This window comes from Cryptotermes secundus, unplaced genomic scaffold (genome assembly GCF_002891405.2).
Source record: "Cryptotermes secundus unplaced genomic scaffold, Csec_1.0 scaffold184, whole genome shotgun sequence".
NCBI classification, from domain to species: domain Eukaryota; kingdom Metazoa; phylum Arthropoda; class Insecta; order Blattodea; family Kalotermitidae; genus Cryptotermes; species Cryptotermes secundus.
The window spans coordinates 843,676-857,077 of record NW_019725839.1 but is presented as its reverse complement, the minus strand read 5'-3'; the positions used below and the strand labels follow the sequence as shown (position 1 = coordinate 857,077).

General features: G+C 46.6%; 1 protein-coding gene across 5 annotated transcripts in view; it reads right to left on the bottom strand.

Annotated features, from left to right (window-relative positions):
• Nucleotides 1-169: 169 nt before the first annotated feature.
• Nucleotides 170-13,402, bottom strand: part of LOC111863535 (histone-lysine N-methyltransferase, H3 lysine-79 specific) — a 45,680-nt gene continuing 32,447 nt past the window's right edge. For 3 of the 5 annotated variants that reach the window (XM_023849923.2, XM_023849924.2, XM_023849925.2), the window contains 4 exons: nucleotides 13,104-13,339; nucleotides 12,193-12,399; nucleotides 8,255-10,934; nucleotides 170-2,177 (listed from right to left, as the gene is read on the bottom strand). In XM_023849923.2, the coding sequence (XP_023705691.1) occupies nucleotides 1,273-2,177; nucleotides 8,255-10,934; nucleotides 12,193-12,399; nucleotides 13,104-13,339 (4,028 nt within the window). In that variant the 3' untranslated portion in view covers nucleotides 170-1,272. The other 2 variants (XM_023849926.2, XM_023849928.2) reach the window with 2 other exon arrangements.

Here is a 13,402-nt window from a genome sequence, read left to right as displayed (position 1 = left end):
CAACATGAATGGGGTGGGAATTACATGGGAGTTAATGATGGGGTTGAGATTCATACCCAGAACCAAGAAAGTTCATCCACTAATTCAAGTTATTTGTAGGGAGCGAAACACAGGTACAGTGCCTGTAAGGCGATCAGTTTCATGGTGCTTACAAACACAACAAACTTAATGAAATTTACAATTTCTTACACTTTATTACACAAGGACAGGTTACATCTCAGCTATGATCGTGGATTTGCAGCATTCACAAAACAACGGCAGTACAAATTCTGAGACTAACTACCAACAATCTGATACTTCTTCCTTTTTTTCTTTTTTGTACTGTAAAACTCACTTTGAAGGTATCCATTCTCCATTTTCCCTTCATCTAAGTGTCATCATTATGCCTGATCTCTCTATTCTGTCTGTGAGCTGTACACAACACATCCCACATCTTTCTGAAATAAACACATACGTTTAAAAAAAAAACACTCAAAATATTTTCAGACAGAATCAGCCAGATGTCAGTACTGTTCCCATGCAGACATACGGATCATGGAAAGAGACAAAGACGCATATGTACAACCATCGATTTAATGAAATGACCGAGCTTGTGCAATGACATGTTGGCTGATCCTACAGGAAAACGTATCAACAAAATCAAACAAAACAATGACTATGTACATTTGCTACTTACAGCCAGGAGCCAGAGATCCAGTTCTGAACCTCATGAACACATTTCCTGCTCTCTGTGTGGCAGTGTTCGGCAGAAATACAAAAAAAATGGCAGTGACTCAACTACTGATCAGGTCTTCCCTATATCTGTCATCATTACAACAGTAATAATTAATAATAATAATAATATTAATATTATAAAATATTGAAACCTCCCAGGGTAGTCTCCATGATGGAATGAAAATTACAGCTATATGTTTATACAATGACATAAGGACTTGGTCAGACACGCACACATTTAGACTTGCGCTCACTCAACGTGTACCGTCATGCACACAGGGGGAACTTTCCTTATGTACACTCCACTCCTCACATATTTTAATGTTTAAATATCTTTGCCCAATTTTATTTCCATCAAAACAAGGGAAGAGCAACAAAATGAGAACTAACAAAGACCTCGCAAGACTTCGATGCTGCGCATAGCAATAAATAATGTGGCAGTGGTAGTAACACAACAGCCTCTAGCCATAATCCTGTCTTGAGCAAGGTGTGTTACAAAACATGGGGTGGCAGCACTGTTAGCAGGCAGTACGTTACAGTTGGCAGTGACAACACGCACTAGTGAGGCCAGGGCTGGCTGGCCATGTCTTGTGGGGGGGCAAAGCCCGAGCCATAGCGTTCCCAGTTGTGGCTGGAACGATACCGTGGGTGATGGTGGAAACGAGGGGTGGGTGGTGGCAGTGAGGTGTTTACCATATGAGGGGGAGGCACAGAGAAGTCGGGTGGGATGGGAGCTGTGTTCTTGTTGCTGTGCCATTCCCAGTCCTTGCCCTTGGGACGGAACTTCCCGCCAGTCTTACCCCAGTGGCCACTGCTACTCCAGCTCTCTCGATGAAAGAACTTCTTCTTGAAGTGATGCTTGTGCTCCTGTGATTCAGTGCGCTGATACTTCAGTGGGACGGATGGGGGCAGTGGAGGTGGAGGTGGGCTGCTAGACTCCCCATTGATCGGCAAGATGCTGGTCCCCGTAGAAACTGGACTGTAGGGCCCATCAAGGGGTGCCGGGCTGAAAGGTGGTCCCACAGACACGGGGAGATGTTCGTCAGCTGATGACGATGGTGAAGGCGTTCTGGGGGGACCTGTGGTGTCATCTATCAGTGGAGGTTCCAGGATGGGGGGAGAATCCCGTCCTACACGGTCAGGGGACGGTTTTGATGCAGGTGTCTTGAATAGGCGAGGCATCTTGGGACCTGGGCTATTCCCTCCTGTATCAGATGGGGACCGCTTCTTGGCAGGGGTTGGTGCTGGGGGTGGTGGAGGTGGATCTCCATGGCCTATGCCACTGTCTGGGCTGGTGTTGCAGCTGGCAGCAGAGTCCCCACCACGGGGAGAGGCACCCTCGGTGCTGCGACGTCGCTTGTCCAGCTCAGTGGAAGCAAATGACATGAGGCGATCAAAGCCACTGCTGATCTTGTCCTGCCACTTGTCCACTTTACGTAGCCCCACCTCGTCCTCCTCTCCATCTGTTAACACACAAATCAATCAGCGCACATCCTCAGGATACGCCACCTCACCAACAGAGCAACAGTATACTCCACTATGAAATACTAAGGACATTTTAATATTGGATGTTCTTACTAAAACCCCGTTGGGCAAATTTTGATTTCGTCCATACTGATTCAAAATGACTGAACTATACAGTCAGAGAAACTTTACCAATTTTCCCCAGAACAAATTCATCATACAGATAACTGGTGCATGCCATGAATATGCACGTTTCCTCAGACCTCCAACTCTGAACTCAAATATTTTGATGAGACACATTCAGTGAAATGCAATGTAAGTATCGTTAAGTGAACGGGCTGTGGTATCTGCAATGTTGAGCTATGTCTGGAAGAAACCTTCCAGTAATGCATACTACGGTCCCCTCATTATGACAGCACATAAGCACCAGCACTTCATATTGCCTCCTTTTACAGGGTATAAAAGCCAAATGAGTGAGCAACAATGGTACATGATATAGGGCCAGGAAGACCGGGACTGGGGCCATGAGGGAATCAATTAGATAAGACGGGTGGCCCCTAATATGGTCCGGTTTATCTGTGGGAAAAGATGAAGGTGGGGGAAGGGCAGTTGGTACCAACAATCTGGCCTCATTAGGGGCACCAGTTTCCAGCTGGTTTGCTCAGCCCTACACACCACACTACACCATGATAACCTCACATCTATCACACCTCATTCTACAGCAGCGTGTTAGTGTGATCACAGTTCTGTCAGCCATAACACTTTCCCAGACACCAAACAACCAGCAAGGACACTAAGAACACACCTGTCTTGCAGCAGGATTCGAACCCACAACCAATATACTACTGATCTGAGGTAAGCAAGCATGCAGCTGAGCCCTGTAGCAGGCCATGCAACTACTGTGAACACTTCATAGAGCATTCTCATGGAACATACAGTACACACCCAAGTACCACACGCCCAAAACCTAGAAGTGAACCCATATTTTCAAAAGACAATGTTCAGACAGAGGAAATTAACTGAATTATCACTTTTATATACCACTACCAAAATTACTACTAAACTTACTTACCAAGTAAAAGAAATGCAACATCATCACCCATTTAAAATGTACCGACATAGAAAGCATCTTATTTTATACCTCACTGAACATAAAACATATAATTGTTCACAAAGCAGGCTAGCATTGTCCTCGACTGGTCTGAATACAATCCTCTTAAACACATTTCAACATTTTTCTGCCATGATGCACTTTCATCTGCAAAATAATTCTGTCTCTCAGTACATCCACAGCTGTTCAGGTTGTGCCATCCTGCTGAAGAGTCCCACAGCATTCCAATATGGAGCAGAAGTGCATATGCTTCAGCAAACATACACTGGAGATATAAAATGTTTTCTATTAGGGTACAGATTAAACAGATCACCCTCAGCCTGTACATGGCAATGCAGAAAATACTGCAGCCAAAGGGGCACGCGGTAGCGTAGTTGGTTGAAGCACTATGCTGCAAGCCAGAAGGTTGTGGGTTCGGTTCCTAATGAGGTCATTACATTTTTCAAGCGACCTAATCCTTCAAACTGCACTATGGCCCTGGGTCTGGGAGATGGATTGGCAGAGGTGGACCAATCGCGTGGCCTTCTAGGTCACCAGATTTAACGCCCGCTGGATTTTTCTTGTGGTATTATGTGAAGAGCATTGTCTGCTAGGTTAAGATCAATGACCTTCAACATCTACAAGGCCACATAAGGGGTGCTTCAAGCAATGTTGAACAAGGCTGAATATCACCTGAATATCTGTCATGCCACCAACGGAGCCCACACTGAAATTTACTGAGAAAGTTATATACTGAGAAAAAATCTTTGATAGTTTCCCTTTGTAATGTTGTAACCCATAAATGTGTATAATAAATACTTTGAGATATAATTATTTAATTTTGGATACATTTCTTCCGGACATCTGGTACATCTGCTTTCAGTAAGAAATAGCAGCGATGCTTTACAATGACTTGTAGCAGACTGTACATCTCCTCTTCCTGTTGCATGGAGCCTTCTATCTGATTGGTTGACTGCTTTTCACACCCCCTGCTAACACTACTGGAGAGATATCAGTTCAGAGGCCAGAGTCATGACCAGTAACAAGTGGTTTTGAGGGCTGAATGCAGCAGGGATACTATTAGCCACATTACTGCATGTTGCTACACATGCTGCATGAGTACCTGCTTCTGTATGGCTTGAAATATGCACACTGCTGGTTGCTTCAGCAAAACAGGGAGCAACATCAACAACAGCCAACCCAAAGAGAATTTATGCTGCATACAGGTTGGCCACTTTGAATTCTCTCTCAGAATGCATATGCTGCAACATACTGACAGGGTTAGATTTAACACAAACTACTGTTATCTATCTTTGGTTGTGAGACTTGCAATAAACCTAAAGGGTAACTTCCTAACTTTGCATCCAAGCACGACTATGCGATAATGTGATACTTTGCCATGGCTATCACACACCTCAAGGTAGTGACAAATGAATATGCAGTAATGGCAGAATGATTAACTGGGGAAAATGGATGAAATTTGGAGCAAACCTGGCCTGGTGCAATGCTGACCACCAAGAATCTCACACACAGTGATCTGGAATTGAACCAAATGCTCCCAGTGAGAAGCTAGTACAAACTGCCCAGCCTATGGCATGCTGCAACTTTTCAGCAACCCTGTGCTCTGCATTTTAGCAAGGTACTCACTGACACTGGTTAGTGGTTTCTCCCTTTGGGCCACGTAGCGACTTCTGTTCAGTACCAAGACTATATAGTCATCATATCTGTGCCTCAGGAGGACAACACTCTATAACACACAATAGGACTTAACTTAAAGTTTTGGGCATAATGTTGTTTTTATAGGGCATACCCACATATGGTTCCCTTGCACAAACACAAAATGGTACACACACTCTCTGAGTAGACACTGCCACAATTGGAATTTCTAAACTGTGGACGTGAAATATTTCAGGATCTAGGAACAGATGCAAGAATTTTATCTCAACAAAATAGGAACATTTCAGGTTCTCACAGCTGTAAAGTTTCATGGTGTGGCCTCCTGTGGTATGACACTACGTCATCTGGTAGGTTGGTACGCATCACATGACTGCCTGTCACTAGGCGAGTCTGTTCATACCTGTATACCCTACAGCACCTCGTCGTGACACAGAAGGCCACACCATGGAACAAGTTTTCTGGCTACTGATGTTCTTTTGAAGTCAAACAACGATAAATTACAACTCCATAATTACAAGTGTTGTGTTTATTTACAGAAACCTTATTTCTTGAAAGTCATGCACATGAGGTTTGAAGCTCCACCAGCGCAGGATATGTGAAAACATCAATCAAGTGTGGGAACTGCTGGTACAGAATACCACAAACTGTGAGCAACATTCTAACCTGAACAGGAAGTCACACTCATAAAAAGCATGTATACAGTTTTCTGTTGGTGCATGAGAACCAAAGCAAAGAAGCAGCAATGCCACCGCATCTCTCAGATCTGTCCACCTCGCTCCAACAAAACTAGTGCCAGAAAGGGGCCACAGGGGGCAAGTGGGGCCTGCTGCACAGAAAGCAGTGCCACTATTATGGCATTTCTCAAATCCATCACCACATTCTGAATGCACTGGGCCCTTCTGCAACCAGAAAACCAAAATCTGAAGTGTGCAAAAACAGTTCTCTCGGAATGTCAGACATGAAGTTCTCAGGAGGGCTCACATTGTGTAGTCTGGTAGGAGAACCACACTCAGTTACAAAACTGGGTGCCTCTACGAAGAATGAAAGGAAGAGGGTGGCCACTCACAGGGCCCAGACGGGTGAATGGGAACTGTGGGCCTTCAAAACGGACAACTAAGTACCCGAGGGCAGGAGGAATGAAAAGTAATTGTCCCTTCATAGTGGACAAAAGCAAGAGTAGCAAGGAACGCTTTTTAGGGCCATTACATGGTGTCCTAATCCAGAAGGCCACTATATGACATCTCTCAGAACGTCAAGCACCTATTGTCCCATCTTCAGCAACACCCAACTAACCTTTCATTCATTCTTGTCCACGTTTCCAAACATATTGCATCTACAGTGTAAGCTGGGTACTGTTTTCACATGGACCCTTGAGTCCACTCAGCCTTCAGGGGCACAGTAGCTGCAGCATAACGTTACACACTGTTGTTCAAGCGAGGTGCACAGTGACCCGAGGCGCGGAAGCCAGATACTTACCGAGTGTGCTGAAGTGCCTAACTGACCGAGACTACTGACTACAGTGCCTACGCGTGCACCTGCCCCTCCACAACACTGTGCTGCCTAGGGATGCAAAGCAGAATTACTCATCACAACAACAAACAACAGCAGGGCTCACTCCCACCCCCACCTGCATGGCAAAGAAACCTCACATGCAGCAATTTGGAGGCTGTACCAGATTACATTCAGACAAGCAGCCTATGGGACAAAGTTCCATCAAATACTTTCTCTCTCTTGTTACCTGCTTAACTTTTATCACATTATTGTTACACTGCATGTGCTTGGCTCAATGGGCCTAAGTCACGCATCTTCTCAATGCCTGCTGAGTTACAATCTGACCATCAGAGCCACAGTAGCCCACATGACAGAGATCTCAAGAGCAGTGCTTAGAATTGAAGTGCAAGTGTGTGGATGATTATGACTCAGATGCAGAAGAATCAAACTCAAACGCACTGTCCAAATGTGGCACTGACGGAAATCATGCCAAGACCTCAGTCAGGATCACCATATGCCCAAAATATTTGCAGCAACATGAAAGAAAACTGTTTTTGATAAAAATCTGGTTTTAGAAGAAAGATGTAACTAAGACTGCAGTCTTCTGCATTGTGACACTGTGCAGTCTGGTAGAAAGTTACAAGTCTGGAGGAACACAATGCCTCCATTTTCACTTCAACCCTGAATATAACGTCACAACGTCTTCCCTTATTTCGATGATCAGCTGGCATCATGATGTGGTTGCCTCAGACCCATCAATTTACAGAGTTGGAAGGCTGGCCCTAGGGTTCTACCGGGAAAAGAAGAGTGGTCATCCAAGCTGCAGTCCATTGCCTTATGACACCTCTCAGTAACACTCAGCAAATAACTTCATGAGATCTGTGATTCGCATGCCAGCAACTGGTACCTGGGGATGTGGCATCATACCATCTTGTAGTCAAACATAATACCTACACCTTCAGGGTTCAAGTGAAGACGGAGGGGCCGTATGTGCACCCAAAATACTCGATACCACACGCTGGGCTATGTAGCACCACACCCTAGAAGACTGCAGTCTCAAAGTGAACAAATCTGGCCTCAGCATTAAGACACACAAAACATATGTAGCTGGCCAACATAGTGGCCACTGACTGACATGCTTCAAACTGTTTGTTGGATTGAGAGTGAGAGGAGCCGCCTTATTCATGCACAATTACAAGTATCCTACATTGGGCAGTGGTCATATTGAAGCTGCTGTGTGGTGGATTGTTTCGACCTGCAGATATGCCATTCTGGCACGCAAACCTGTGTATCATAATAATCAATCTGTACCTCTACCGGCCTGGCATCAGAAGCCTTCACCCACTACCCACAAACTTACATTTTGATTGTGTGGCAAGTGCTACACTTTCCCTTTTGGATTCTCTGACACCTCTTCCAGCAGTCTGCATATGATCACAGAGATGGCAGAGTTCTGTATTTTCCCCATACCAGAAGTGTCCTCATCCTAAAGGAGAAGTCCACCTTAAACAAAACACTGGTAGCCGCCTACCAGAGCTCACAGTGTTACAACTCAACAAGACAATATGAAACCTCAGGTCTCAACTCAGGACTGTCATTTGTAAAGATTTGAATCTGGGTCAGGAATCTTACGGTTTCTAATGTTTCTTCTGCAACCTTATAAGGTAAATGTGAGGACTGAGTAGGGCTTCTGGCCATTCTTACCAGACAGCTCAACCTGCAAGTCGAAGCAGCTTCCACCCTCTCCGTACTTGCCACCACACATGCACACCACCAGCCACAAACCAACCCCCATGACCAATGGCATATAGCTCATACCTTCCTCTCTGTCCTCCACACGCCGCCGCCGTCGTTCCGATGGGTCATCAATTGGTGGTACAGGTGTAGATTTCCCAGAGTTCAACTCTGGAGATGAAATGGCACTAATGGCGAGTGGCTGGCTGGCGTTTGACACCACTGCTGACACAGAGGACACACCTGCGTCTGTCTCGCCATGTGCCATGCCAGTCTCCAAGAGCTGTTTCTTGTGTGATCGAGTCGGTGCCTGGATCACAGGTGATGCACGCTTCAAGCTGCCATTTTGGTAGTGATGGCCCGTTCTCCCGAATGCATCCTCAGCACTGTCTGGCACCTTCATGGCCTCGTTTGCTTCTGTCTTGACAACATCCATGGCAGGCACAGGTACAGCTGCAGCAACACGACTTGCCTCGCCACGATCCTCTGTCTTAGCCTCACTCTGACCCAAATTTGCTGGCTCTCTTCTCTGGTGACAATGCCTGTCATTGTACATCATGCAGTCTGAATGTCTGGCTGCCCGGTCATCAGCCTCCTCCTTCACAACCAATGAATCCTGCCCAGGCTTCGAGCTGTTTTCCTGTCCCCCCACTATCCGGGCATGCAGTGTTGCAGCAAGACCCTCCACTGGGCCAAATGACTCTGAACCACTTTTAGAGTAAAGGGGCTTGCTGGCAGACACCTCACTCGTGGCGACACTAGTAGATGGCTTGTGCTCAGACGTCGAGTTCACGATGATGAGAGGCTTTGTGTCCGAGAAATATGATTCATGATAGGGTTTAATGTCAGCACGTGGGAGTTGCACTGGGGTATAACCTCCTTCGTTGCTTGAAGTTGCATAGCGACATGAAGTTGACAGGGATGATGAGGTCACATGCTGTGACACGGTCGTCTTTGGGATGTAGGCAGCTGATGAAGAAGGGGGGTACAGCACTGTGGTGCGGGGTGAGTAGGCAGGGGGGGCCACAGTGCTAGGATAGCTGGAAGCACTGTGGTGGGTGTATGCAACATGGAAGGTAGCCAGGCCATGGTGTGGTGGAGGTGGAGACTTTGGTCGGTGCTGTGGGTATGCTAGACCCTCCAGCATTTGCGTGGGGGGATGAAGCATTCCTGTGGGTGTGGGGGGGTTTCCAGTGGTGCTCATTCCCCCCTCTGCACTGCTTGGCCTGGAGATGGGGGAATACACTGGAGTACGATGTAGCGGAGATGGGCTGTTGCCACCCACGTGATCCTCAGTTTCCTTGCGTGCCAGTGAGTCCTCCACGATACGTGAGATGCGCACATTAACCCTCTCTGGGCGGGGTGGGATATTCTGATTCACAATATTGGCAGGCGTTGTAGCTGACATCATGGTACTCATGTCCACTGCAGCATTGATGATGCTCTGGTTTGAGATCTCTAGCGTGCGCTCGATCTCTCCACTAACAAGATCTCCGATTGTTCGCGTTGCCACAAAACCCTTTTCATTGCTTCCAAGAGCCTGCAGCTGCTGAGCAGAGGCAGCTGCCAGTTTCTCCTGGGACAGATGCCTCCGCAGAGCGAGCTTGGCTGGGGAAACCTGTGTGTAGTCTGGCTGAGCAGACAAGTTCCTACTGGACTGGACGGATGAGTCTCTTCCCCTATACCTCTCCTCTTTCTTACACTCACGACTTGCCTTCACGACCTCCATGCCAGAGGCCGTACTGTAGCTGGTACTTCCATAGCAGTTGCTCCCATATCCACTCATCGACGTGTTCACTACAGAGGTGTTTGGGTAACCACCTGTGCTCATCAGTGCCTGCTGTTGCTGGCGATTCTGCTGATCTTCATTAAGCACACTGGTGATAATACTCTTCAGGCGGTCCTCAAAATTGGCGACACGCGGTGGTTCTTGAGCCCGGTTGCTTGTGAAGCTCACCAACTGCTTGTTAGCACTACTGGGCCGTCCATGCTTTGCCTTAGAGTCTGATCCTGTGATGGAGCCAGTACGTGGAGTTGCGCGGGGGACAGGAAGTGTCTCCGCTGTCAGCTTTCCTGTGGAGCCAATCTGAGACTGGTACGGGTGACTGTTTGCCCCATGCCTGCCATATCTGCCATTGTTGACATGTGTAATGTCATGCCCATCGCCAGCATTTGTGTGACTTCCATTGAACTTGGTGGTCTCCTTGATTTTTCCTGCCTCTATCTGACGTCCTGTCTCTAAAATCTTCTGTGCCAGGATCTCTGGGTTGTTTTCCTCAATCTTGCCGATGTCGGGGACATCAGGCCAGTCCTGAGACCGGCTACGAGCTTCTCGTGACTTGCGCTGAGGTTTCACTGGGGGGACAACATGGTGATGATTGGTGATCATGAGGGGTGGCTGGAGAGGGGGGTGGGCATGAGGGACTTTCTCATTAGATGCAACTGTTGCTACAATGCTGCCATTGGCATAGGCACTGATCATCTTAAGGCTCGAGCTGGCCAGGGGCTGTGATTTGCGTTCATCATTCACTTTTTCGAGGGCAGTGAGTTCTGTTTCCAGGCGTGACACCTTTGAATGCAGTTTCTTTCTGTGGGACAGTGTGGCAGATATCTCCTTTAGGATGTACTCCTGGGTCAGGCCTGATACATCCAGATGCTGGTTGCTAGACATTCCGTTCATGAGCCCTGATTTGCGGTACTTCTCCAGTATCTCCTGTTGCCGCAGACTTACATACTTGGCCTGTTCATGCTCAACAGATGTCACCTGCAACATGAAGCCATCATAACAGTATTTATATTGAGTTCTCAACCCCTTCACAAATGTGGACCTGCTCTGAGACAGTAGTCAAGAACACCTGTGACACCAAATGACATCAAGTGGTAACCTATCTTGCCAATGGCCTCAATGAGTGCTGCTTAATTTGGAATACGAAATGATTATGAACTGTAGACAGCATGCCAGAGTGATTCACCCATGTTCCCCATTGTGATCTACTGTAACATGACAACATGTCACAGCTACTGATGCCATTACACATCACATATGAAGCAATGTTCTATGTTGAGGCCGCTGGATTGGCCCTCCCTATCCAATATGTACAGAGCAACCTTCCCCTCCCAGCATCCAGAAATTCTGTTCGCATCAATATTGGCATGGTAACATTCATTCCTTAGCAGCAATAGCCGGATGGAAGCCTCAAGCAGTGTCACCTCCACAATCCATGGCATTTGTTCAGTGCAGTTGCTGGCCAATAAGGATTTGACTCAGTACCCCTGAAGCGAAACCGCGCTCTGCTACCACTTTTTTGAAGCGAAACCACGCTCTGCTACCACTTTTTTGAAGCGTAGGTACCCTACAGAGGATACTCCAGGTTGCGTATAGGTTCACGTGATCACAGGACCGGGCGAGCAGGGGAGGACAAAGAAATCAGCAAGGCGGAAATACCCAAACAGAAATAACCAAATCAAATATTAACAAAGAATAAATATAATATATTAATAAAGAAAGAATACAAACATAATGTAAATACCTGTATGAGAATGATTGCAGAGTTCGCTGTTCTAAGATAGAATACTATGTAGAGAAATTAATTTAGACGGTCGAGGATGACCTCGACCGGTGGTCCGAAACGAGAACAACCTACCCCATCGACGGTTGGAAAGCCAAAAGCCTAGAGCTCCAGACGTTAGGCCGCTAAGTCGGCTCGGAAGGGGAAGGAGAGAAGGGGACAGTAGAGAAAGTAGAGGGGAGAAGTGCGCACACAGACCACGGACAGGAGCTGACGTCACACCCCACAGACCAATCCACATCACTCAACATGTTGGCTCCTGGCAATGAAGGGGGCTCCCAAATATCAAAATTCACTCTGAATCAATATGGCTGACAGCCCAAAAACATGTAACTCCATTCAGCAGTGGTCAATGAAACATTACAGTTTATCGATTAAGACATTTTCTGGGCAACTTGCAAATCGACAAAAAAATCAATAAATCATCATAAAATAATATGATATCAAATATACCTGGGCCTGAAGCTTTGATGCTTTTGCCTGAAGTTCCTTGTGACGCAGCACGATCTCCTTTGCTTTGGCCAAGAGGTCACCAGGGGAACTGGCATTGATACCAAGTTCTGACATCCGGGCCTTCAGGAGTGCCACGCTGTCATCTATCAGTACCTTGATCTGTTTCTCCAGCTGGGCAGCGCGACTCCTCAGTTTCTGGTTGCGCTCCTGCGACAAACACTTTCATGTCATTACCAGTGCAAAGGCTGAAGAAGCTATGGCAATCAGAAACCATACATAGATGACTAATCCTGAAGAGTTTCGGAGAACTTGCGGCCGAGACGTCAAGAATGTATCACATGCTGTGGACAGCATTTAAAAATGTAATTTAAAAAATGAATATGGTGTCATACATATTGCACTATACTATTTCTTTCCAGTGAAAGTGCTTTCGTTTTATTCCACCTGATCCATCCCCCATCAACCGCATCTGAAAACTGTCACATTCTACTGCTACTCTGCAGTTCTGAACCATCTGAGAAGCTTAGCACATTGCTACCACCTGTAATGCACACACAAAAACATATATACACTATAATCCTGTTTGCAGCCTGTCACTTTACCAACTGAGCTACTATTGCTATAGATGCACCTTATATTTCTGGTTGCAGTAATACCTCTTTCTTAAACTTCTAGTGTTAGGGGATGTTCTCTTCCATCTCTGTCTGGATAATCTAACAACAAACTCACTTGCTCTATGCAGAAGAGCACTCCAGTTCAGAAACTGAAAGCTCATTACGAAATTCACAGCAGGTCACCACTGACCCCTATCTGTTACCAAACCAATATGGTCCCCACACTCCCACACTATTTTTAAATATGGTTTTCCCTTCGCAAACCAAAATGAAGACATAGCAGAGCGAGCCACTTACCTTGTCTCGTTCGATTTGCAGGTTAACATCATCCCGATAGTGGGGACTCTTCATTATCTCGACCATCTGCAAGAACTGTGCACGATACATGTCCAGTAAGATCTGTAGGGCATACGGCGTGTCAGCAGGAGCAGGCGGGATGTCCAGCTCTGTGTGCACCGAATTGGTGCTAAGTGTGAGGCTGGTCAGCTGCTGGTCAACACAGCCAGGTGCTGGAGGGGGCTTCTTGCCTATGGCTGCACACACACATACAACTCGTAAGGTCTCAGTTTCCAGTTCCAGAAATTTTGTAGCGATAA